Raw genomic sequence first — 27,637 nt, 5'->3', positions numbered from 1 at the left:
CACTGGATGAAAAGAGGAGCTATTTCAAATTAAGAAATTTGTATTTGATGGCAAAATATTTTTTCTACCATAATCAATTCATAGTAGGGTAGTGACTTTTTTTTTGGAAAGGAAATTATTTTCTATTAGCACATAATTAATTTTATTTTAGTCATGAAAATTTTTTACAATGTATCTTATTTTACACTGGACAAAAAGAGACAATATTTTTAGTTTCGAAGAAAAAAAATTATTTCTTCATTTAAATGATAAAGTAATATTGTTATTATTATTTTTTTTTTAAAAAAATTACTGTTGTTAAAAAAATGTACCAAAATTATTTCAGTTAAAATTTTTTTGTTTGTTTGCTATTCTTGGGCTCTTTATTATTATTATTATATCAATATCTAAGCAATTTATTCATTTTTGTTTTCAGAAATTTTTATGAAGATGGGGCTTTTCTGCTAGATGAGGAACGAAGTAGTATGCTACCAATGATGGCTGCAGGTACTTTTTTATATGCTGACTGATATAAACGCAACTGTTACTCTATAAATGTCTTATACAATCAGTGCTCACATACGCATGTGAGACCTGGACCCATGGAGATGAAAATATGATAGCTAGATTTGAGAGAAAAATACTGTGAAGCATTTTCGGTGGAATAAGTAAAAGCGGTACCTGGTTTAGAAGATCAAACACGGAACTTTACAAAGCATATAAAGAACCTGGTGTCATTAAATGTATCAAAATTCAAAGGATTTAATGAGCAGGCCGCAGTATAAGAATGGAGGATAACAGGACAACAAAAAAAGTTTTCAGTGCCAGGCCAACAGGTACAAGAAAAAGAAGACGGCCAAACCTAAGATTTTTAGACTGCCTTGAAAAGGACCTACAAGTTTTAAGGATTATAAACTGGAGAATCTTGGCTAAGGGAAGAATGTCTTGGCATAGACTAGTTGAGATGGCCAAGGCCCATCCTGGGCTGTCGTGCCAATGAGAAGAAGAGAAGATATAAACGCAACAGCAGATGGTGATAAATATCTATTTATTAGAGAACTACTAATTTTAATGCACTAAGCATAATTTTTATTGATAATTTTTTGGAAGATTTTTTGCAATTAATCTAATCAAGGTGGCCACAGGACAAATAAATCTGGGAGAACATTGAAAAAAGCCAGGGAATTTTACAAACCTGGAAAAATCAGGGAAATATTGGACAATTGAATTAAAGTACCTTAAAAGATAGGAGAAATGAATTATTTTGCATTTGAGGTACCTAAAGGACCAATGCTTTTTTCCAAGAAAATTGGTCTTGTAATATTTGTTTTTTAATTGTTCTGTTTTAACTCAAACAGCAAGTCTAAGTGTTTTGTAATATATTTTCCGTATAAGAATAAGGGAAAATTTAAGACAATGGGTACAAAAATAAGGGAAATTAGATAAAATCAGATAATGGAGGGGGAGTTTTTTTTCGAAGTGCTTGTGGGCACTTGGTAAAATAAAATATTTAAGTGAAACAAAAATATAATTGCTTAGAACAAAAAATTAAGTGTTTGTGATGCAAAGAAAATCACAGTATTCTTTTTTATAGGTTTTGAACTGTATTTAAAACCTAATGATGCTAAGTGGGATACCTGATATTTATTTTAACCTTTCTTCGAGATTCTATCAAACAATTGAATACAAATCTTTTTTTTATTTTACTTGTAGCATCATGTGACACAAAAATGATGCTATTTCTAATGATTTCTGTAAAAATGATTCAATATATTTATACATATTTTATTTTTCAGGATTGGGATCCATTCTTTTTGCCATCACCATTGATAACCCTGATCTGAATTATACACGTCCACCAACAGCTACAGAATCTTCTAACGAACTTTCAAAGCCTTCATTTTCCCCGAAAGAAAAATTTGAACCTAGACCAGTGATACAAAAATCAGACCACAAAGAAATAGGTGAGTTTTTATCAACACTTTAAAAACAATTATAAAAGCTTGAAGATAAGCCACTTTTTCAAATCATACTTCAAAAAAAAAATTTTTGGTTGGTATTTTTTCTTTAAATTCACTTAATTAACTTTTTTTTAAAATATATGGTAGAGAGAAGTAAGCTGACCAGTGAACATGTGTATGAACTTGTATAATATATTTTACCTATTGTTCCTTTGGCCTAGTGACCAGAGTTTCTTAATTTTTACCTCTGAATATCATTAGAGATTGATTGAGGTTGATAATATTATCAACTATAGAACATAATGTGTTTTTCAGGTCACAAGAAAAGGAAGAAAAAACGTCCTACTACTCAAGTTGTTTCCTTCGATGATGATGATCTATACAGTGATACCTTAGAGTATATAGCCATTTTTATTTTATTTATCTGTGTGTTTTGCATAAATAACTTTTGTAGTTGGAAGTAGAAATTTTTTTAAAAAAAAAATCTTTTATTAGCAGACTTTTATCATGAATATAGTGAGAAGAAAATGTTTGAAGTGTTCTAAAAAATTATTATGCAAAATTATACATAGTTACATCATCATCAGTCATCATTTTTAAACTGCCATACCTTTTTAATTATTATTATTTTTTAGTTTAAACCAAAGTTTAGGGTTTATTTAGGCCAAAAGTAAAATGCTCCAAATTATAATTAATTAAAGCATTATAAAGTACTTCCTAAAAATTCATTCAGAATTTACATCAAAATAGCACTTTATACCCATTTATGTATTTTATTGTTTATCTAACAATTTGTTTTTAAATAAAACATCAATGTTAACTTTGAATTTAACATTATTTTACTAATTGTAAAAACTATCAGATGATGAAGTAATATTGTTAAAAGTTTTTTAAACATAATATTTTAATGCCTAATAGAATGTCTGAATTGAAACATAAATTTTTTTTTAATCACTGCAAATCACTCTAAAAATAAGTGTTGGCTAATTTTGTGCTTTCAAAACAAACATTTTTCATTTGACAACTAGTCAATCAATAACAAAATTCTCGTGAAAACTGTATAAGTCAGTCTTTTTTTTTTCTTCTTTTTTTTTTTTGATGTTACCACTCAGCATAAAACATCATGAATTCTTCATGAATGAAGAAGGAATGACTGAACCACCTAAGATGCTTGAAAAGAGTCTCATGTTAATAGTTAAGTGAGATAGAAAACTAAATTGTTTTCAAAACCTGTCGAATCTTAACCAAGAACGCAAAATAAAAATCTCAAAATCAGTTTGATTGCCTTGGTTGTCTTCCTACTATTTATTTTTCATGTTTTCCTGTTTTTTGATGCAGCAGAAAGGCCACAGAATAAGGAAAAGTTTATGAATTTTATCAATCTGGAAACATTACAAAATTTTATAAAAGTCCAAAGGGTTAGGAAAAATTAATTAATCTGAATTTGAAAAACTCGGAAGTCAATTTTTTATTTTTTTTTTAAATGGTCTCGTAATAATTTTTTATTTTATTTTCAACTTTAATAACAAGCTATAATATTTTTATTTTGTACTATATTTCATGCATAAGATTATGAGATGACTGAACAATTAATAATAAATCTATGCCACCATTGCTAAAAATCAGGGAAATTTTGATTAATTTAGTCTGGAACTATCAAGAATTTTTTTCTGTCTTTTTTTTTGCCAAATTTAATCGAACAGTTTTTGAAGTTTTCAATTCCACCTCTTTAAATAGTAATATATTAGATTCGAATAGTCATTTTATTCTTTCCTAACTTAAATATTTATTTATGATTTCTAAGGAGTAAACCCATAGCTGCCAACTCTACTGGATTTTGCCAGTTTCTCCTGGTCTACTGGTTTAATTAAAATTCTCCTGGATTTTGATCGTTTTAGAAAATACCCTAAAATTGAGTAAGATTCCTGAAAAAAAAATCCATATAAAAATTGAATTTTTGTACAGATTATTGTTTGCTTGAATATTTAAATAAGTATTACTAATAGATAATAAAGTGAACCTCATTTATAGAAATAACTTCAAAACTTTTTTTGTTCTAAAGTGTTCTGTTTATTTTGATTTAGAACTCTCTTATTAAAAAATCCTTTTTAAAAAAATCCTTAAACTATTTTTGATGAATTAAATGCCTATTAATACTTGAAAATATGAATAAAAATAATACATATTTCAAGTATGCTTAATGTCAATCATAAATGGAAAATATTGCAGTTTTTCTAATTTGATGACTATAAAAGTCCATATGTATAAAATATTTAGTACATTATGCAACAATTATCATGAAATTTATATTATTTTGCAAAATCTACTGGATTTTTTCCAATCCATATTGGCAGTTATTGAAACTGTTTGAACAAAAAAATATACATTGAGGGTGTAGAACATCCTGTATTGTTCAAATCTCACATAAAGTATTTACCATTTAATGTACTCCATTTTTTATTTTTTACCTAAACACTATGAATGTGAATTGTGTGACTAACCCACTGGCGTTTTGGCAAATGGGCAAAATTGGGAAAATTTTTCTCCCCAAAACAATATTTCCCTATCTAACAGAGTTGCCACTCCACTGGGAGAAAAAGAAAAACCTGGAAACTACAGGGAAATTAAAAATCACTTAAAATAACAGAAAAAATGCAAAGAATTTTGAGGAAACTAGGAACTTATACAAACTAGGAAAATATAGGGAATTTTTTTCCCTTGTTTAAAAAGTGATGACCACTCAATGGATTCTATGGGATATTTAAACGTGATATTTCTGCTATACTAAACTCAGGGTGCATAGCATTTTTAAAAAGTGCTTAAAGGTGCTTAATTTTCCCTTTTTTCGAAATGTGACATTTTTCTTTACCATGTTGATTTTTGCCACAAATTATGCAAAAAGACATTGTCCTATTCATCGTTTTCACAATTAATTCAATTCCAATCTATTTTGGTGTACCGCCGGTCTGTAGTGTATGAAAGCACCATTTATTTTACATGTTTGATGAAATACTTGCGGGTCGCCGCTTGCGTATACTGAGCTGGATTCAGTGGTAAGGATTTTTTACTCTCATGCGCAACTCTGCTGCATTTTGCAAGAAATTCTCTATTTCAGACTTCCTTTTCCGCTCTCTGTAATAGAATAAAAAAATCTCTCAAATTTTTGCTGATTACAGGGACTAACTAAACATTATCAATTTTTTTTCTCTATTAGTGATAGAAAATTTCATTTCTCTTGTTAGTTTCATCGTTTGTGACGCTTCATCGTCTTCGTCACTGTAAATAAAACCATCAATTGTCAAAAACTTGCCAACCATGTCTAATTATGATATTTTTCAAAGTGCTTAAAAATATTTTTTGAGTGCTTGAAAAGTGCTTAAAAGGTGCTTATTTTTTTGTTGAAAAATTTAACTACGCACCCTGTAAACTATTTCATTTACTATTGCATTATTTGTTTTAAGTTGGCAATTAAAACTATAATTAACCCAATGCAGCTCAGACAAGATCACAGTGATTGTGTGTTTAATCTTAATATATGGTGTTAATATGTACAGAGAGTTTTTTCTCTCCAGATTTGAGTGGCAACACTGTCTAATAACATCGAAAAACCGCTTTAGAAGACTGTAGGTTATAAGATGACTCTTTACATGCAAAAGCGTCAGTGGGTTAACGTAGTGTAACCTTAATGTAACTTCCCGTTTATTTCAGTATCTGTTCTTCCTTACCCGAATCGTGCAGTGCTCCCCCAACTTGCTTGTCTTCTCCTGTCCAACTTTCTGGTAACTTTCTTGCTTTCTCATCCACACTGCCTCCACCTTCTGCCTCTAAGTGTGTACCCTCTACTAACACGCCTGGGGAATCAGAAGACAAAGGTCAGAAAATCGTCTCCAGTTCCATCGTTGTGACTGGCTGTGAATCCACTGCTTTAGAGTTAATACCCACTCGGCGGTAATATTTCTTCTTTACTCTCTGTGGCCTATATATTTTTTTAATGGCATTGTAAAATTGGAAACACTTACAAATAGGTGAAGTGGCCATTTAAAAAAAAAAAAATTGTTTTACTATTGAGTCATGAAATTACATTGCAAAGTTGCCACCACCTTCTTTATCAGTAAATATGATTATATCATGAGCTGTGATGGCTCAGGGGATAGTGCATTTGCCTCCCAATAAGCTGAACCAAGTTTGGTTGATTCGATTTCTGCATCTGGCTTGCACCGACCACAGGGCTGACATAAAATATATTCAGTGGTATATAGATCATGGATTAGAGTCCTTTTACCATCAGGCTGACCATGGGAGGTTTTTGTGGTTTCCTCTCCAAGTAACGCAAATGCGAGCAGTTTCATTAAAAAGTCCTCCACAAAGGCAAATACTTGGTCCAGGAGTTCCCTTGTCTGCTGGATTGGGTTCAAAATTACAACGCTACGGAGTTCAACATTAGTCATAAACACAAAAAATTAAATCGACTGTTCAGTGGCAGTTATAAATTAAAATTAAAATAGGCAGAGGGACCATTTTTTTAAAAAAATTGTTTTGCAATTGAGTCATGAAATTACATTGCAAAGTTTCCTTCACCTTTTTTATCAGCAAATATGATAATGTTATGATCAACAATTGATAACATAATATATCAAAAAGTTTCCTGAATACTATACATAATTATTGAATTCATAATTCTTATGTGTAGTATTATACATAATTATAGAATAGGATATTATTGTGAGTGTTGATAAATTTTATTTAGGAAATGAAAATAATGACCAATTTAAAAATAATATATAAATTAGTTAAATATTATTAATATTGTGATATGTTGTTAAATATTTAGTCAATGTTTAATATTTTTTTTACCATACATCTCAATATTAAAATTTTTTCTGAGTATTGATATTGCATCAGTTATAGACCAATGTTTATGTTCGTGACAACTCAGAGAAGTAGTCCCCAAAAACATGGTCTCTGTAACCAATGAGAACCTTTACTTTTTGATAGCCCCTCCTTTTTCCTGAACATAAATGAACATGATATCATAACCCCTGCCCATCCAAGTGTGATATTATTTGTGAATGGTCCTTTTAAACGTTACAGAACTATATATGGTTGAGTTGATATTAAAACTACTGGTTTTACTTTGATAGAGTATGTGTAAAGTGACAAAAAGGAAAAGAATTTGATTGTTTTAATGCTCACTGTGATTTTTATTATAGACTGCCACAGCAAGTCACATTGACACCACTGGGGGCTTCTCCTAGTGTTGAACTTATACCAATCGCTCAAAATGAAGATGGCATTGCATCAGGTACGATCATTTTAAGCATTCACTGCTTAGTTATGGTTTAAATGGAAATGTAAACATTTCTCAAATTAATTGTTAATTAATAAGGTATTGTTAGTTAATAATTTGTTTTACGTGGTGATTAATAATTAATTAATGAATAACTAGTGAAAAGGTGTATTTGCAAGCATAAGTTTAGGTCAATAAATGGCTTTTGTATCTTATATAATGCATCCAGCTTTGTAGAAAAATTTTGATAAATGTAGGTATTTTTTATTATAATTCATTTTTTTGCATATTAATGATACAATACAATAACCGATCTTAGAATTCTTCTGTATTACTAAAATATGCGTTGATGTTACATTTTTCAAATGAACTTCGATATTTTGTTTAAAAAAATTCGGAAAGTAATCATATGGAACCTTAACTTTTAAGTTTATACTTTCTGTTGAAATGGCACCATTTATAAATATCAGGATCATTGTAGTTCCTATTAACATTTGGATTTTGATTTCTGAAACATTTGGTGCTGTAGTTTTTTTTTCTCTCAATAGCAACCAAAAATCAAGGCAAGATCAACTCTGCTCAGATTTATATTTAGGCTAAATTAAGAAATTCAGTGAACCATAGCAATGATGTCACAAATGTGATAACTGGTACAGGATGTATTAAAAATAGAAATTAATACTAAACTTTAAATTACTTATTTTAAGTTACTTTAGTATTATTTTTTAGTTACTTTAAATTCAATTTGAAGGTACTGGTATTTTATGTATGTCACACTAGAGCTGCACAATGGGCTATTGGCAGCGGTGTGGGCAGGGCCCGATTAACCTCTGAAAATAGGGGAAGCATAATAGGATTTTGGGGCCCCCCTAACTTGGGCAAAATAAACTTTTGATATTTTTCGCCCATAAACAATACATTTTAAAGAGACGAGAACCATGTGAAAACTATTAGAACCTTAGAAAGGAATACAGAGATCCTATGCAATCATGTTGGACCCTTCTTTACGTGCTTTATAGTAGCAAAAACATGTTAACAAAATTTAAATATTTCACTAAATTAAATTATAAAATTTCTTGTTGTTATACGAAAGGTTCTTTGCAAGATTAGTCTCTTATTTTACGCCAATTTGTTTACTAGCGGCAAAGCAACACAAAATTCTAATTCAGCATAAATTATTGCTACTGCACCAGAAAAATCATACCAAATAATTTTCAAACATGAAACAAAAATATTTTTTGTACTGATAGATATTTAAAAGTCTTGTGTGTTTAGTTCAACAATAAAAAGCAGAGTAAAATTAAATTGAGCACGCATGATAGAGAAGAAAGATTTAAAAAAAAATAAGAAAACTCATAGGTTACCATTACATAGGCTTTTTTCTCGCTTTCAAATTCGCAAAATCTTCAATAATATCTGCAAATTGTAAGCTATTTGTAATATCACTCTCTATTGCTAAAAGGGCTAAACCACTTAATTTATTATTTGAAAGAGTTGATCTCAACCGATTTTTTATTCTTTTCAATGCAGAAAATGAACGTTCACTAGTGCAGTGCAAAAATAAGAAATTGGGCCCCTAATTTCAGTCATTTGGGGGGCCCCCTAGAATTTTACAGGGGAAGCACTTGCTTCCTGTGCCTTTTCGGTAATCAGGCCCTGGGTGTGGGAAACATCCCTGAGTATGATCTGAAGACATGCCATCACAATTTTGATCCTCTGCAGAGGGGGTGGCTTCTTTGCTTTGGCAGCCCGACGACCTGCGCACAAAGTTGAGCTCTTTATGGTAGAACAGATTAACAAGAACAGATGCCACGCTTAATTTAATTTAATTTGAAGAAAATGTGAATTTATTTATTTTTAATCTTTTTTATTGTTTTGAGTATTTTGTTAATAACTTTTTTTACCTATCATTTCATATGTAGGTCATAAAAGATATATTTTTAAGCATACACATTTCTTTGCTATTAATTATCTGATTGATTATACGAAACCTTCAACATTATGAGTTATCTTTATTGTGCAGATGATTCTGTTTCAATACCAAGCTTTTGCGATGACGTAGATAACGCTGTTGCTGCCCTGGCTGCTACTCAGAGTGCCCGTTCATGGTCCACATCTTCCAATCAAAGTACAAAATCTCTTACGCCACGAAGTAGAAATGACACCTTATCCATGACAACAGGTACTTTCCTTTTTTTCTATAAATTTTAAGATTATCTTAATTTTAAATATGTTTAACAGGGGTCTGTCCAGACATTTTGTGAACGGTCCGTTTTTCGTTAAATTGTGAAAAAATTACTCACATTCTTTCAACCAGGGTCCGCTTTTATGAATTTGTGCAAATAGGGTCCGTTATTGCAAAAAAAAAAAAACTATTTCAAGGAGTTTTTAAATTGTAAAGACATACAAGATTATGCTCACTCTGTAACATTATAATTAAAAAAATTAAATTTTAAAAAATAAACAACAATTGCTGCTTCTAAATTAGAGATGCAACATACAAATATTTGGTATTTAGCCTATACTGCTGAAACCAGAATATTAATTTCGGACGAATAATGGAAGAATCGTCTGCCGAAGACAAAACTTAATTCGTTTACATCCATCTCTCTTGTTTTCTGCCCTGGGAAAGGGTTTATTCGATTAACAAAATAATAATGAAGATAAACAAATTTGTGAAGGGTCCGATTAAAAGAAAAATCATTTTGTGAAGGGTCCGTTTTTAAGTTAAAATATTATGTGAAGGGTCCGGTTTTACGAAAAGATATTTTGTGAAGGGTCCGTTAACGGACCCAAATTTCTTCTAAACAGACCCCTGTTTAATTTTCAAGAAAGCGATCGTAAAAGTGCCCATTTTGCCAAATACACGTATTTGATTAGTGCTGACATCTAGTTTAAAATAAACTATTGCAATTACCTTAAAAATATCCTGATACTGCCATCCGGTGAGTAAAATGAGAAATAAAATGTTATCTGGGCAAAAGAAATTAATTAGTTTTATTCTTATTGGCGCGTTATTACTGAACACTCCAGCCCGAAAATTTCACGAGAGCGAGAAGGGAGGGGTTAAAACATAATTAAGTACTTGCAATCCAAGAAGACCTGCTATACCCGCACATGTGACCTATGATGTCAGCGCCAGCTAATCTTTATCAGCAAAATGAAGAATTAAAGTTGGGCTAAGTTTCTCTAAATAAGTTCGAATATTAATTAACGATTAAATTCGCTGTATCACACATCAAATTTTTTAAATTATAATTCTTTCTCGTCTACATCTTTTACTTAACTTTAATTTATTATTTGTTTCTGTATTATATTGTAACCTTGATATAATTATGTTATGTGTACCTGGTGACTTCCATGCATAATTAGTTTATGTTCCTCATGGCTCATGCCTGTCTTTGTATTAAGTCTCTGTGAAAATATATAGTGAAAGAATTTAGAATACGTCTCTTAAGAGAATCGATACTTGATGGGCTGGACTTACTCTAAATAGAGTGGAAAGAATAGCTGTTAACGTAAATAAATACCATGTTTCAACAACCAATCAGGATCGAGATACCCACACTACGTCACTTGCAGGTATCCCATTAACGTGCCAATGACTTTTTTGAACATTTATTTATTCAATGTTTAAGAATATAAAATAAAAAAAGGCAATCTGTGTTTCTATAAGATGCATTTTTAGTTGATCATCTGAAGATTGTTATCCCAGTATTTGTCTTATCATGTCTGTTGTGTATGTGATCATCTTACCTTGAGTGTAATGTCATTTATGTAAACACCTAATTAAATTGTGACATCAAATTAAATTAAACCACTTTGAGTAAATTTTAAAAATAATTTTTACTTTTGACCTAGTTGAATAAACATTCTTCAATAAGCTTTCTTCGCTCCTGCTAGTTTTATGAAATCAGGATATTGCTGTAATAGGGAGCGTAGCGTTTTTTAAAAGCCCTTAAAGGTTACTTTGATTTATGTTTTTTAAAAGCCCTTAAAGGGGCTTTTTTTCAGGGTTTGTAAAAAGTGGTTAATTTATTATCTTTTAAAAGGATATTTTTTTTTGTCGTATCGATTGTCGTTCGAAATTACAAAAGATGCACGATTATCACAATTTTCTCTGCAGAAACTAGTTATTTTATCATGATTATGTGAAATTTGTGAAAATGTTTTAGAATTTTAATGATTTTATGTTCATAAATGAAGAACTTTAAATGATTGAAAAAAATAATTTTTATTACTGCACAGATCCTAATTATGGTTTTTTTTTTAATTGTTATTAAAACTATCTTTTTAGGGCTTAAAAGGTGCTTTTTTTGTTGAAAAATCTGACTATAATATCCCCAAAGAATGTAAATTTTTCATTTTATCTCTTACCTGTATTTCAGGATTGACCACACAAAAAAATCATGATTTTTTTTACATTTACCAGTCAAATTATCTGATAAAATGTAATAATAGCAATAATTTAAAAACAATAATTGTTCGAGTTGATATTTCTAGCTAAAATGTTTAATATTATTTTTTTATTACCAACTATACTCAGAGTAAATAAAATTATGGTTATATTAGCTCAATTACTAATGCTTGATAACTGTTTGTTTTATATTGAACATTTCTATAAATTTGTAAGAATAGGGGAGCATTTTTTCAATTGGATAGCCAAGATCAGAATACTTAAATGAAAAAAAATATATTCTCAGTTTCTGTGGGCTGAACAAGTTCTTAATTATTGGTATACTCTTGTATCAAGTATTGGGGAAAACTTTGCCTTCGTGGAGGACTTTTTGATAGAACTAACCCGCATTGCATTACATGGAGAGGAAGACCATGAGAACCTCCCACGGTTACCCTGACGGCAAGGGAACTCTAACCCATGATCCGTCTACCACTGAGGATAATTCACATCAGCACTGCGGTTGGTGCAAGTCGGATGCGGAATTCTTATCGACAGGGATTTGAACCCGGTTCGCCTCAATGGAAGGTGAATGCTCTATCCCCATAGCCATCGTGTCTCCTGAAATTTTATAGTACGTTAGGCTGACCACCTAACCAAAACATCTACTCCTGCACCCCAGATCCCAAGGTCAAGAAAACTGAGATGGGCACAGTAGGCCTTGGCCCTCTATGGGCTATCAAGCTACTGAGTGTAGTTTTTTAGTGTATCTATAAATCCCTCTTCGTATCCTAGAAATTACTCCCAATAGAGAATCAGCAACGGTAAATTGTTCATAAATTTGGAGTCAATTTAGTCCTTATATTCTGGACTTCCAGTCCTTAAAGGGGCATAATTTGTATATGTTTATCACCAGTAAATTATTTTACTTACAGCTAATAGAAAATTGTAGTTTAAAAGTTTTATGCCACTCTTATCCGCTTTTACTTTTTATTTTTATTTATTAGTCTATTTTAAGGTGTAATAATTTGCATGCATCTCTCTTTCATAATGTCTTTGGATAAAACTGTGATTATCAATGAAATCAGATCATAAAATCACAACCTAAATAATAAGTTTATGAATAATATTGTTTAAAAAGTATTTTAGACTTGACGTTTTTTTTTATTTAAAAAAAGTGATTTAAATCATAATTTTAATCGTGATTGAAATCATACCAACCCTACCATATTTTATTAAAAATGTAAAAGTATTTTCTTTAAGCTTTGCTAATCTGTTATACATAAATAAGCATGTTTTTAATTCTTGGTCTATGAGTTGAGTCTATGAGTAGTTAGGTATTTACCCTGATTAAAGTTTAGCTATCTACAGTTTAAGATTCCTCATGTTACTAAAAGTATCTGTTTATGAGTGATAATTATTATTTGATATACAAAACGTCAGATGCATTGTGACCTGTCTTCAGTCTAAATGCATTGAAGCTTCGACTGAAAATTTATTTTCAAACCTTTTTTTTTTTTTTATTAATTCTTAATATTTTGTTTTTTAGAAGAATTAAGGGAAGCCTTATTGGCTTTTATGGCTAAAAAAGATGAATATGAGGAGAAAAATGGGTAATTATGTTAGAACACTTTTTTTTTAATATGTTTGATTTTTATGTACTATAATGTATATAAAAACTAATCATGTACAAGACAACTTTTTCAATGATGTATTCATGTTGCACTGTGAAAACCTGATTTTGTTTTTAACATAATTTTAATAGATAAATAATTGCATTGTGCAGCAAAAAATTTTATTAACAAAAAAAAATTTCATTCGTATTATTTTTGTTTTTTGTTATTCAATTTTAATATATAACTTGACGCTAATTTGATTTCTTTTAGCTTTATTTTCTACATAAGAGACCTGGTTTTCAGAAAAGAAATTTGGTAATAAAAAAAATATTTGTTAATCAAAAATACTTTCTGAATTCAAGGGCTTCTGAAAAGTGTAATTTGGTGAAATAGCGTCTGTAGCACTTTTAAAAAGTGCTTAAAGGGGCTTTTTTTTTATTTACATTTTTTAAAAAGCCCTTAAAGGTGCTTTTTTTATTTGGTGTTTATAAAAAGTGCTTAATTTTTTTATCTTTTAAGAAATTTCTTCTTTGCCGTATCGATTTTCATTCTAAATTACAAAAAAATCATGATTTTTATAATTTTCTCTGCAATATTTATCTGACTAGATCTAAACTAGAGATCAGAGACTAGATCTAAACTTTACATTATCATGATAATGTAAAGTTTTTGAAAATGTTTTTTGAATTTTATTGATTTTATGTTTATAAATTAAGAACTTTAAAAGGATAGAAAAAAACTAATTTTTGTTACTGCACAGATCCTAGTTATGATTTTTTTTTTTTTGGAATTGATTAAAAATATTTTTTGAGTGCTTAAAAGGTGCTTATTTTTTGATGAAAAATCTGGCTACGCACCCTGTAGAAGAGGATTTTATTTCCAATTATCAGAACAGCAAATTCAATTGAGGAATTGAAATTTTTTGTGATGTTATGAATATTTGTGATGTTGAGTTTAGGCTGTATTTGTTATTTTACCAGTCTTGTGTATTTATTTTCCAACTCAAGAGGTAACTTAATGCAGTTACTTTTTATAATAATTTAAAACCCTATGACTTTTTATAGTATTTTTAGGATCTCCATACTCTTTTGTCCATTTTTGCTTTCTGTTCTAACTAATGTTACTTAAATTGCTAAGATAATAAATCTTCCGTGATAAAAAATCTTGTGTTTATCACTATTATTGCAATTTATGCTTATCACCAACATTATTGTATCTTGAAATTTTCAATACCACTGTAATTTGTATGAAAAAAAATTATCTTACTTTTTAATCTGTTTATAGAAACTAACAATTTATTAGTTTATAAATTGTTAGTTTTTATATGCCAGGTTATAAATTGTTAGTTTCTTGAAACTTTACATTAGAGAAATGCTCATTTTTTTTCAAACATTCTTGAAACAAAAATGGTATATTCTGTGGATGATTTTCAACATTATAAATAAATTTTTGTTACATTCTGTAGAACTTTAACCTCATTGTTGGAGCGAGAAATGGAAATAACTGATGGACTCAGAGCAGAATTAGAAGACACAAAGCGAAACTGTGAAGAAAAAGTTGAGCGCTCAGAAAGCAAATTTCAAACTTTATCCAGGTTGAATTGCACTTTGAAACATACTATTGCATAAGTTATATTCTGTATTGTGAATTTATCTTGTTAATCACAATCAGAAAAATCTGTTCTGTGTGAACCAAATGTACTTAAATTTACAAATTTCACCATTAAAACCTTACCCAAAAGTAAATTACATAGGGATTAAATCTAGCAAAGTCTTTACCTGACCTTGAGAAGAAAAAATTGTTTTAATTTCAATGAAATATTTAAAAATTTAATTGATATTGATAAAAAAAAATTCTTAATTTCAATGATGCATGCATATGTTTTGGGTTATATTAGCTTAAATTCTAATGGTTGTATAAGACTTTAATCTAATGTAGTTAAAACCCATTTGTGTGTTAAACAGTTTAATAATAACTTGTTTGTCATCTATCTAATACTTGTGTTCGGAGAAAATTTCTTTGAAATAATTTAACACTCTTTTAAATTTCGATAACTTTTTTTTCCCTGCAATCCTTTACTCAAATCCGATATTAGATATAACAGTATCATTGATTTATTATAAAAATATTATTTCCTGAATTCTAATACTAAGATATTTTGCCCTTCGTAAATTTCAATTTAATAAAAACTAGTTAAACTAAGTTTTAGTTCTGATATTATTTCATATATTTTGCAATCAGCTATTTAATTTTATCATACTCGAACAACATTTGACAAATTGGTTTCTTAAAATTGGGGGAGATATTATATATTTGTCGTGGAAAATTTATTGTTCTTCAAACTCTTATTAAAGTAAATTATGGGACATCAATTATGATTGTTTTAAAAATAAAATTATTACTATTGTTTTAATATTAGCTCAATAGTATGATGTTTTTCTATGCTTATTTTTTTAAAGTGTGATAGACATTTACCAAATTTTTATAAATCATCTAATTATTTAGAGAGTTAAATATTCATACTGTTTGTGGGACTTTTGTTTTGTTGTGATTTTTTTATTTTGTTTTTAGAAAAACTTTATCTTCCATTATGAATTCCTTTTATTTAATTATAATTTAAGTAATAATACTTCTTAGTTAGTTTATCAAAATTAGTTTTGAATTTATAACTTTATAGCTTATTTTTTACAATTACAATACTTATTATAATTGTATAATTATGATTTTTAGAGAGAATGAGCTACTGAAACATCAACTTAAAAAATATATTACAGCTGTGCAAATGTTGAAACATGATAGTGAAGGTCGGGTACAAGAATGTAAGTGTCTTTGAAAAATTATCTATTGATCTTTCATCTTTGTAAAGAACAATCCCTCAATTTGTGATTACCAGATTTAAGAGCACATAACTGAGTTAAAAAATATTCGAACAGTCCTTATAATTTTTGTGAATAGTTTGGTGTCTTTTACTCCAATTTTCAAAATTTTTTTAGACATTTAATTTTTTTTTAAAAATTTAAAACTTCCTGTAACGGATGTTACATATTGTATTATTTCTATAGCATCTACAGTTATTTTAATTTTTGTGAAAATAAGTTAGGTGTCATTTGCTCCAATTTTTAAAATTTTTTAGATATTTAATTTTTAAAAAAAAAAATTTAAACTTGCTGTTACTGATGTTACATATTGGTGTTATTTCTATAATATCTACTGTTCTTTTAATTTTTTTGAAAATAACTTTGGTGTCATTTCTCCAATTTTTAAATTTTTTTTAGATATTGAATTTTTTTTTTAAAAGTTTAAAACTTGCTGTTACAGATGTTACATATTGTGTTACTTCTATAACTTCTACTGTTCTTTTAATTTTTGTGAAAATAAGTTTGGTGTCATTAACTCCAATTTTTAAAAATTTAAAACTTGCTGTTACGGATGTTACATATTGTGTTACTTCTATAACATCTGCCGTTTTTTTAATTTTTGTGAAAATAAGTTAGGTATCATTTACTGCAATTTTTTAATTTTTTTAGATATTTAAATTTTTTTTTAAAAATTTTAAACTTGATGTTACAGGTGTTACATATTGTGTTACTTAGCTATAATATATATATATGTGTGTGTGTTATGAAACCTAGCTTTTAAGTTTTAAAATATTTCTAACATATGAAAATTATTAAAAATGGGAACAAGTGTAAATATCTCCAAATCTTATACTTTAGCAAAAATTATTTGAAATGCTCAATTTTTTTAAAAACTTGGTTATGTGCGTTCAAAATTTGCAATTACAATATTTGAAAATAGAGGAAAATGTTTACAATTTAATCAACTATAATACTTTGAACAATATAAATAAGTACTTTGAATAATATAAGTAAATAAGTACATAATAAATATTTAAAATATTAAGATTTTTATTTATTTCCATGCAATTGTTTTATTTTAGTGACGAGCATGATTGGTGAAATTCATCCTCCCATTCCAGAACCCAAACACTTCATTGATCACCAATATGAAGCATCTGAATATGAAAAAAAACTTGTTCAGGTATGTATTTTACAATGTAGATATATGTTTTCAGGTATGTATTTTTTTTTTACAGGTATGTCTGTTCCTTGTTAGCTTATTTATTTTTATCGATATTCTTATGTTACTTTCAATTTACATGCATCTTGGTTTTGTTATATTTAATTGCAACTAGACTTGTTTCAATATAAAACAATATACTCTCTTTATCTCAAACTTCAATGTGTCGAAAACCTTGTTATGTCAAAATAATATTTTTCTCCATGGCATTATATGTCCACATAATGTTAATTAGAATTCTTATATTGAAGGGTTTCTTTTAAAAAAATTTCTATGTCGAATTTTTTTTTTGAAATAGAAAATGAATTTTTTTTGGAAAAATCCCAATGTAAGTTTATTATGAACCAAATCTATTCTATAAAATGCATTACTGTTCTTGTCCTACTTTTGAAAATAAAATTATCATTGTTATATTTAGACTTATAGTCAACTATCATTACATAGATCTTTAATACAGTAGAAGTCTGATAATCCGGCACTTTTGGGACCGGCTCGGTGCCGGACTACCGAAATTTCCGGTCTATCGGGCGGTAATTATTTGAACAATTAGGTTAATAATTGAACTAGCAAATACACACAACAAAGTTTATTTTACATCTCATATAATGTATGTACACGTACTGTAAAACATATTTCACTTAGATTTAAAAAAGTCACGAATGTCTTTTTGTTTTCTTGACTTTTGGCATTTTTGGAGTGTTGTATTTTTTACCTGGTTCCAAGACAGTGCAATAGCATAGACGGCATCTTTTACTGTAAACTTTTTTTGAAAATCAGTCACGTCACAGTCAGCATTTAACTGGCCTTGAATAAAAGACCTTCTATAAAATCATTTAAAATTTTGAATAACCCATGGGTTGGATCAAAGATGTTACGTTAGGTGAGAGCAGAGTAGCAACAATATTTCCAGAAACTGACTCATCTACTGGCGGGTGGGCTTTGCAATTGTTCAAAAAAAGGATGGCTTTACTACCGCGCGCTTCCGGATGATCCCGAACTACCCCGAAAACTTCCGAATAGCTCTCGAGCGTTTTTATTTGCTTTAAAGACACACTTTTGGAGAAAACCAAAATTTTTACAATTTTCCGGAGCGATGCCAGACTATCGGGCATTCCGGACTAATGGACTTCTACTGTAGTAGTTATTCTTATGTTTCATGACTCAACTTTTTAGAGTAATATTTTAAAATATATTTTTTTACTTTTCAGAACATACTTTGTTCTGAACTTGTTATCTTGAAAATCGCTATCTCGAAATTTTTTAACGTCCCTTCAACTTTGAGATATTGAAAGTATACTGTATTATCACAAGTTATTGCTTCAAAGCTTTTCAAAATCTATATATTATTGGGTTATATATAGATTAAAAAATAATAGTCTCTGTAGTAGTTTTTTCCTTATATTTGAGAAAGTACATTCTATTATTTAAATATGTTATCAAAGTGGTATATAGGTTTTATGGACCTTAGAACGAAAGTGTAATTTTCACATTTTATATGCTGTTTAAAAAAAAACTCTTTTTAAATCATAATTTGCTATTTGATTCTCGAAATGTCCATTTTCATAAATCTTACTAAATTATTAACTCCAGTAGTTTCATTAGTGCTTATTATATTGTTAGTGAAAACAATGCTTATTGAGTTGTTATATCATTTGAGTTGTAAGCATTATTGCAATGAAAAATCATGGACTATAACAAATGTATGTTAAAAAAATTTCTTTGTTTATTTCTTTATTAACTAAAAAATACATGTTTTTTAAGGAATTTTGACCGAGGTTCTCTGCAATCTTGGGTCTCAGAACAACTGTTATATTGTCTAACTATTATTTTTATAACTGTCGTTGAACAGCCAACCCAATTTGGGCTTATGACTACTAATGTTCAACTATGTAACCTTGTTATTTTGAACCCAATCCAGAAAGCGAGGGAACTCCTGTATCATGTATTAGGGAAAATTTTGCCTTCGTGGTAGACTTTTTGATGAAACAAACCCTTATTTGCGTTACATGTAGAGGAAGACCACGAGAACCTTCGATGGTTAGCCTGATGGCAAGGAGACACTAACCTATGATGCATCTACCACTGAGGATATTTCATATCAGCAGTGTGATTGGTGGAAGGCGGATGCGGAATTCATATCGAACAGCCATCGCCGGGATTCGAACCCGGATCAAATCATTGAAAGGCGAACGCTCTATCCCCTGAGCCACCGCGGCTCTCCAGGACAACCGTTGATAAACTCCTTACCTTGATTGCGACTCTAGTGGTCTTTCAAAGTTTTAAGTCTAATTATATGAAAATATTCATGAAGTGTCAGGCAAAGTAAAATTTTGTCCTAGATTGTAGCGTAAAATTAATTTCTGAAATGCAGTAGTTAAGATATTGTGTTTTGTTGAGTCTATCATAAATTTTTGTCAAATATTTTTTTCTGTTGTTGTCTTACATTAATTAAGTTCTTTTATTGATGAATAGGTTGCTGAAATGCATGGTGAGTTAATTGAGTTCAACGAACGTCTTCATCGAGCACTACTACAACGAGAAAACTTTATTAGGAGACTGAAGGAAGATTTAGTAGAATTAAGGGGACCAGTGAGTAGTTTAAAATTACAGAGTAGTAGTTAAATATTTCTATGAATTATAAAACTGTTGTTATACATTTTATTATCAATGAAATTAAAAATTTTGTAATAAAGAGATGTTCAAGTAATACGTAAGCGCCTAATGGGGGAAAGAGATATATGAGTAATGCTTAAATAAGTTATTAAAATACTCTTATTTCAAAAAAAAAATTAAAATGCAAAAAATAAATAAGAACAAAACGGGAAATAAATATTATGTCTGGAAACATTTTAAATATGAAGGAAATTCGGGGAAATATAAGTGCTGGAAAAAACTCCCTCAAAGAGTTTTAGGTCTATAGTTTGTCTACGGCGAGAACTTCCCTCACCACAAAGTCTGAGGCCGTCTGCTGCTATGGAAACAAGAATGGTGCATCGTAGGGAAGGTAGCTTCTCTTCACTCACAATAGACCGAAGAAAAAAAATTACCTTTCTCTCGCAGACTCCAGCCAAAACCTGTCCTAAATAATGACCGCACACCCCTGCTTGAAGTAGTTATACCTCGTTACCCATAGTCACCGCCGCAGGTTCAGACGAATGGCTAGGAAAGTTCTTACTTTAGACAAAGTTGAGTGTTGACTTACAGAAGGATTCCTAAAAAGTATTCTACTCAAAATATTATAAAATAAATGAAAAAGTTAATTTTGTTTGGGACAAAGCTACAACTTTAATTTGAATTCAATCCTAAAATTAAATTACTACAGTAAAAGTCATGGATATAGCTGAAAAGAAGGATGGAGGTTGTTGCATGAAAGGGTTTTGTAATTTGCTTACTTTTGCTGACAAGGCCCAGAGGGAGTCCAAAATTGTCAAATATATGATTACATAATATTTATTTGAATGACTTCTTATAAATTTTTAATACATTGGCTTAGTTTAGTTTGAGTTAGTTGTCCATTTAATTTAGTTTGAGAATTAGGTAACTCTTTGTATCCTACATACTTTTCAATGAAACAAACTAGTTTATTTAAAATTATTGTAGAAAAAAACTGATATATTTGCAGTTGGTCAGAGAAGTTAAACATTTAAAAATTGAGTATCTTACTTTATTGAAATTTAAAGAGTTTCTTTTTCTCTTAGTTTTATTGCCTTTATTTTTGTTTTGTATTGAAATGATATTTCTTTACTGTAACTGATATTCTTTTCTTTAAACTTAGCTTCTTGATGATAATCAAACATCAGATGATGATCTAAGCATCACATCTGACTATGATGCGTAAGTGAATATATTGACATATTTTTGACTTGCTTATTTGGATATTTTGCATGTGTTATACAATTTTAAAATTTTACTTGTTCATATGCAATGGTATCTAATAAAAATTATAATTCCCATTTTGTATATTTGTTTAAAAATATTTTAAAGATTTTTTTTTTACTGTTTTACTAACTTTAATACTCATACTAACTTTACTAGTGCTAGGTTAATTTATTTATGCTTTTAAAACAAAAAACCTTTGAAATTTTTTTTATTTTTCACAATAAATAGGAATTTGTTTTACTGTTAGATTCAGAATGTTAATGTTAGATAAGGGCAATGTTAGATTCAGAAAATGATGCTCAGATTTTCACAAAGTCACAAAAACCTAATATGTTGCAAAAAGCCGCAATGGCTCAGGGGATAGAGTGTTTTCATTCCAATGAGGTGAACTAAGTTCAAATCCCAGCAATGGCTGGATACATATTCCGCATCTGGCGTGCACCTACCACAGTACAGACATGAAATATCTTGGGTCGGCTGTTCAACAGTGGTTAAAAAGTAAAATGAAATCTGTTACAAAAAGATTGGACAGTCCATTGGTTTAACTCATTGTGACTATTTAAAAGAAATTTGCATCCATTTAATGTTAAGACAATTATGCTAAAAATCCCACTATGACATACATGTCAATTTTTAAAAGCTATTATAGAAAAAAATGCAGAAATACTTTTGCTATTTATTAGAAGCCTACTAACTGTTGAAACAACTTCTAATTATGTTTAGGTCTTCTCAAAGTGCAGCTTCTAGGCCTTTGATAAACGTGTGGATACCATCAGCATTTCTTACTGGAAAGACTGCCGATATTCATCATGTTTATCAGGTATGGATTCTTTCTCAGATAGATTTTACTTATTGAACAATGTGTCTGGGCAGAGAAACCAGTCAATTGCGGCTCATTATTTCACTGTTCTATAAAGTAAATTATTTAAATAAATATGTCAAAAAGTTTCCATCTTTTTTTTTTGTTGACCCAATATATTTGTTGATACAATATCTGTTCAGAAAGCCTCAAATTTATATATAAACAATGCTTAATCCCCCTTGATCCTTAATAATTTATAGGTTTTTCTAATTTGTAGCTTGCAGACTTAAAAAAAAGACATGACATCTTTTTTCCATATTTTCATTGCACAAACTTTGAAGTTAATTCACTTAATCACAAAAATGTCAACTATATCATTCAACCTCCTATCTCTATCCGTATAGCAATCTTATTATATCAGATATAACTATTATACATTATCTGAAATAATAAAGTGCATTTTAAAAAAAGATACTATTATCAATTTTAAATTTTTTTATTTAGGTTTATGTTCGCATAAGGGATGATGAATGGAATGTTTATCGAAGATATGCCCAGTTTTATGCTTTTCACAAACTGTTGAAGAAGAAAGACCCTATTGTAAATACTTTCGACTTTCCACCCAAAAAAACTATAGGAAAAAAGGTGATTAAAAAATCTTTTTTATACTTTAAAGTTTATTGATTTAAAAAAAAAAACTCAAAATATCTATGTTTAAGAATTTATTTAAAAGTACTTGAAAACAGAATGGAAAGGAATATTTCGAATTAAAGAAAAGGTAATAGACTAGTATAATAAACAAGGACAAAAAAGGGGAAGAAATTTCTAAGAAGAAAAAGCTATATGTATGTATGTATGTATATATATAACCATTTTCATGATAAGCAGGGTTCATAGTTTTTATCTGTTATATATGATTATCTTATCTGTTATTTTCTATTATGTAAATGCATTAATTCTTTTTTTCTTATCTCCAGAAAATATTTCTTAAAAGGGAGGGGGTTGTCAAGAAATTAATTTCTTATAAAATGTTTAATTTTTCTGTTATTGAAATAGCAAGTATGATAGAACAAATTTTTGACATGGAAATTTGGAAGTCTTGAGTTCTAATGACCCATTAGCAGAATTACTGAAAAGAAAATATTTTTTGAAAATCTTCCATTTGGTGCTATGCATTTTAAAACTGTTGAAATGTAGAATCCACTATTACCTCACACTAACATTTTATGTTCTATATACCAATATTGATTTGCAACTGATATAAAACAATGACTCTTATCTATAGAGCAATCACTTTTTATCTTTGCATGCAAATAAATATAGTAGAAGATCTTTATGATGTAAAACTTGAAAACTTTACGTTTCATATGATTTTTAAATCATAAATAACTTTTCATGTGTCTTTAAACTGACCTACTAAACATGGCAGTAACATTAGTCAGGAATAGATCAATCACAAAATTCTTTAAAACAATTCTTAAAGATAAATGCTTAACTCAAAAATATGCATTTAAATATGTATTATTTACAAAAAATAAGATTGAAATTTTCTAATTTATCAATTTTGGTATGCTTAACTTATAAAATCTTAATACAGTAGGGAACCGATTATCCGGAACGATCGGGACCATCGCTGTTCCGGATAACTGATTTTTCCGGTTTTCTGAATCGCTACAAAAAGCCGTTCTTTTTATTGTTAACACCAGCTAAAAAAAAATATTTGGAAATAATCTTAAAAAGAAGAAAAAACGATGAAGTAATACACTAATGATTATTTCCAAAATGATGGTAAGGTAAACATCTTTCAAAAAAGAAAGAAAAATTCTAAAATCTTATGAGAAAAAAAAAATTTTTTTTAAAAAAAATGGCTGGAAAATTTGTTGAATTTCGTTCCGGTTTCTTGGTTTTCCGGTTTTCTGATTTCCGGATAACGGGTTCTGTACTGTATTTAAAAAAAAAATTAAACAAATAATGTAGAAAGTTAATAATTCTTGCTTCATTGCAAAAATTTCTTTAAAGCAATTTCAATACCTAAAGTTCAGCACCTGTTATGTTAATGTTGAATTGCAATTTATAGGATTGTGTTGTTGTTAAGTCAGAGGGGGTGCGATTGTTCTTGTTTTCCAATGGCCCATTTATGACTGAGGATTGGACTTCTGCCCCACCTATGTGTCACACCCGTTTATAGGGGGACCCATTCATCTACAGATCTTAATTTTGAACTAAACCATAGAACGATCAGTCTCCAATTGCTATAGAATTACTTTATAAAGATCTTCTAGTGTATTTCTACTTATCAAATTATTTTCTTATAGAGCCTTGTGTAATAATTAATGTGTGCTTAACAGGATGCAAAAATTGTGGAATTGAGAAGAAAGCGCCTGCAGCACTATCTTCGCTGTGTCCTAAATTGGTTGTTGCAGTCCAACTCTGACCTTCTCAGCAACCCAGACAAGGAAACTTTCATTTCTATTCTGCCATTCTTCAGGTAACATTTTAATTCTATTTACACTACACAGGGAAAAACCTGGAAAATACAGGTATTTTAAAACTCACCTAAAATAACAGGGAAAATGCAGGGAATTTTTATTTTTCTTTACAAGCTGGAGAAATACAGGGAACTTTGTTTATTCTTGTTTTTTAAAAAAAAATGGTGACCGCTCAAAGCAGATACTTTATGTTAGGGGTGCACAACCTTTTAGAGTGAAGCGCCAATTGCACAGCATGTTGACTAACGAAGGGCCGCATGCGTATTTTGAAATGTTTGCGGCAAATATGATAGTTTTTATCTTAAAATTGGTGTTGTAAACACTAGCTATTTTTAATTATTAGAATTCATTCAGATTTATGATGAAATTGGCAAAAATGAAGCACGTCAAAAAGTGATAAATTAAATGTGCTATTTATAACTCCACGATTTGTAATATTGTAACGAGACTTCTAAAACCACTTGAAAATTGGTAGTTATAAATGCCAAGAAAAAAACACACTGGAAACATCACATGGATTTATAATAAAATTGGCAAAAATAATGCGAACCAAAAACTTATGACTCAAATTCGAAACTCGCACATCGTAATATCGTGTTAAAAATATTGGTTTTTTTAAAACCATACAGAATATCATAAAAATAACCGTTGAAAAAAGTGATCGAAAAACAACATAGACTTACAATAGAATCAGTGCAAACTTAACACATTAAAAAGTCATGTTGCAATTCAAAATTTTCCTTTTTTTAAAACAATTTTTCAAAAAAAATAATTGTGTTCAAAAATTCTCTGAGATATTTAAGGATGATATTTCAGCTATGCTTAACTATTTAATTTACTGTAGCATTATTTGAGTACGTTCGGTTATTTCTTTTTCTCTCTTTAAGTTTTTCTGCTATATTGGGTATAGTTAACCCAATATAGATCACACAAGGGCAGAGTTATTGTGTTTCCTCTTAATGTATTGTGTGTAATATGTACAGGGAATTTCTTTTTCCAGTTTTGAGTGGCAACCCTGATTTGATCTTTCTATCCTGGGTAAAAATTAGGGTGTCTAGATTTTTCAATATTGGTCCTAGCTAGAAATGAAACTTGTTCCAATATTGAAAGTCATTTTAGGGCCAATATTGAGAATTAAACTAATTAAGTTTATAGAAACACTCGATAAAATTTTTTTGTTGTAAGGAACCTGTGGTTTATATATCAGATGGGTTCTGAATTGTAGATTTGTTTACATATAAACATACGTACATATAAACATTCTGCTTGATTTATATAGATTAACAATAATATAGTGAAATGAATCATCAACACTTGAAGAAAGGTATGGTAAAAATAAAACAATATAAAAGATAAGAAATTAGCACATCCTCTACTATAGAAAACGCTATCTATTGTAAATAAATAAATTTGAATCTATGTTTATTAATATCCAAATTAACTGTTAACTCGTTATCATTTTTACATTGATCTATATTTTGCTACCCAATTGAAATTTATCAATTTTGACGCTAATATATTTTATAATTATCGTTATTCATAGTATTCTTGATATTATTGTATTCAATATATTATGTTGTTTTCGTAATATTATAATATTCTATAATAATGGTTTGCTAATGATTGTGGTATTATTATATTCCATATTTATAGTTGATAATGATTACATTTTCACCATGCATTCGGCTTTTTCCATAAGATATCGTGATCAGATTCATGATATATTGTCAGAATATTTCTTGAAATATTGTTATTGCAATTGTTAAAAATATCAATATTCCACAATGTATTTGTCTAGCTCTTTTTGAAGCATTGACTTGCTTAAATTTTTTTTAGTGATTCAGTAAACGTGGAAAGAAAAAGGCATGACGCGAGAAACCGCGAGCCAACTTTATCTTTAGAACAAGATCAGCACTACACTGGACTCTAACATTCCTTTCTCGTGTATTGATTATGTTATATAAATATACATTTCTATATATGTATACATACTTATATATATATATATATTTGATCTTTTTTTATTTTATTTTCATTTAACCCTATTGTTGATGAAAATTCACTGCCTGTATAAATTTTGTTGTTCTTTTTTTTTAGATGTTATTTATTTATGTCATTAAATTATTGCCTGTAGAAATGATAATAAAAAAAATCATTGTCCATATGAATTTACTATGCAAATTGTATGTAGGCCTAATCATGCCTGATAATGAATAAAAATTGAAATGACATTTTTGTTACTAAATGGAGATTCTTATTTATTGTTTGTCGTAATTCACTCTCTCAACACGACAAAGTATTTCAAATTAAACTGATGGTTCTTAAATGCTTGTAGCTTCAGTTTTTCTGAACTGATTTGTATGAAATTTCAAATACATGCTATGTTGATCGCATCATGAATTGTTAAAATTTAAAATTCTGCCAACTTGGGGCACTCTGACAAAGAAAAAGAATGATATCAATAAAAAAAAATCTAAGAATAACTGAATACTATTACTAATTTAACACCTGTGTGCTCTAAGCATATGCATTGTTGATCAACAGTAAGCTGGAAGGGTACCCACCATGGTAATAACTTATATGTATTATGATTTTACATGTACTGCACCATCTAATGACGAAATTTAAAACCATTTTTTCAAATGGAAACTTTTAGCTGTATGATCTATATAATGTGTATTACACTGATGTTTAAAATTAAGAGAATTTTCATAGGTTGAAAGTTAAAGGTTAATATAATGGTAGAATATAGGCATTTTTGTATATACAAGTAACACACAAAAAGAAATTGATAATTAACCCTTTGTACCCCAACTAATTTTGAAGAAAGAATTGGCTAATTCTTTTTTTTAATTTTTATTTGTATTACAATATGACAGACTGCCCTAAAGACTAGCGCTCTTGGAATTAGCTGTTAGGTGCTTTATACCATACCACGGGAGCGGGTATCCGAAGATACTGTTCCGCTATTTTTGGGAGATGGATGTGAAAAATTCTGAACAAGGTTACGATTCGACTATCGTATGACAAAAACATTTCTTTCATAATCTTTATGTGCATTTTTTTAACATTAAATATTTCTTAAATTTGTTGATATTTCTCTCTTTTGCCTAAATAGTTTGTACTTTTTGAGACATTTTGCCTTCAA

General features: G+C 29.1%; 1 protein-coding gene across 2 annotated transcripts in view; it reads left to right on the top strand.

Annotated features, from left to right (window-relative positions):
• LOC107453531 (sorting nexin-29) overlaps nt 1-26,734 on the top strand; it is a 36,842-nt gene extending 10,108 nt beyond the window's left edge. Inside the window, exons 7-22 of one of the 2 annotated variants that reach the window (XM_087161840.1) lie at nt 416-486; nt 1,776-1,943; nt 2,256-2,337; nt 5,649-5,888; nt 7,151-7,242; nt 9,251-9,409; nt 13,173-13,236; nt 14,705-14,833; nt 15,970-16,058; nt 17,180-17,280; nt 19,792-19,908; nt 21,095-21,153; nt 21,922-22,018; nt 22,505-22,645; nt 24,349-24,488; nt 26,326-26,734. In XM_087161840.1, the coding sequence (XP_087017966.1) occupies nt 416-486; nt 1,776-1,943; nt 2,256-2,337; nt 5,649-5,888; nt 7,151-7,242; nt 9,251-9,409; nt 13,173-13,236; nt 14,705-14,833; nt 15,970-16,058; nt 17,180-17,280; nt 19,792-19,908; nt 21,095-21,153; nt 21,922-22,018; nt 22,505-22,645; nt 24,349-24,488; nt 26,326-26,419 (1,843 nt within the window). In that variant the 3' untranslated portion in view covers nt 26,420-26,734. The remainder of the gene's footprint in view (nt 1-415; nt 487-1,775; nt 1,944-2,255; nt 2,338-5,648; nt 5,889-7,150; nt 7,243-9,250; nt 9,410-13,172; nt 13,237-14,704; nt 14,834-15,969; nt 16,059-17,179; nt 17,281-19,791; nt 19,909-21,094; nt 21,154-21,921; nt 22,019-22,504; nt 22,646-24,348; nt 24,489-26,325) is intronic. The other variant, XM_087161841.1, reaches the window with a different exon arrangement.
• Nucleotides 26,735-27,637: the final 903 nt, after the last annotated feature.

Source organism: Parasteatoda tepidariorum, chromosome 4, assembly GCF_982258835.1.
Source record: "Parasteatoda tepidariorum strain Cologne lab strain chromosome 4, Ptep-v5.0, whole genome shotgun sequence".
Classification (NCBI taxonomy): Eukaryota; Metazoa; Arthropoda; class Arachnida; order Araneae; family Theridiidae; genus Parasteatoda; species Parasteatoda tepidariorum.
The sequence above is the reverse complement of the archived record's forward strand: the minus strand, read 5'-3'. Positions and strand labels throughout refer to the sequence as shown.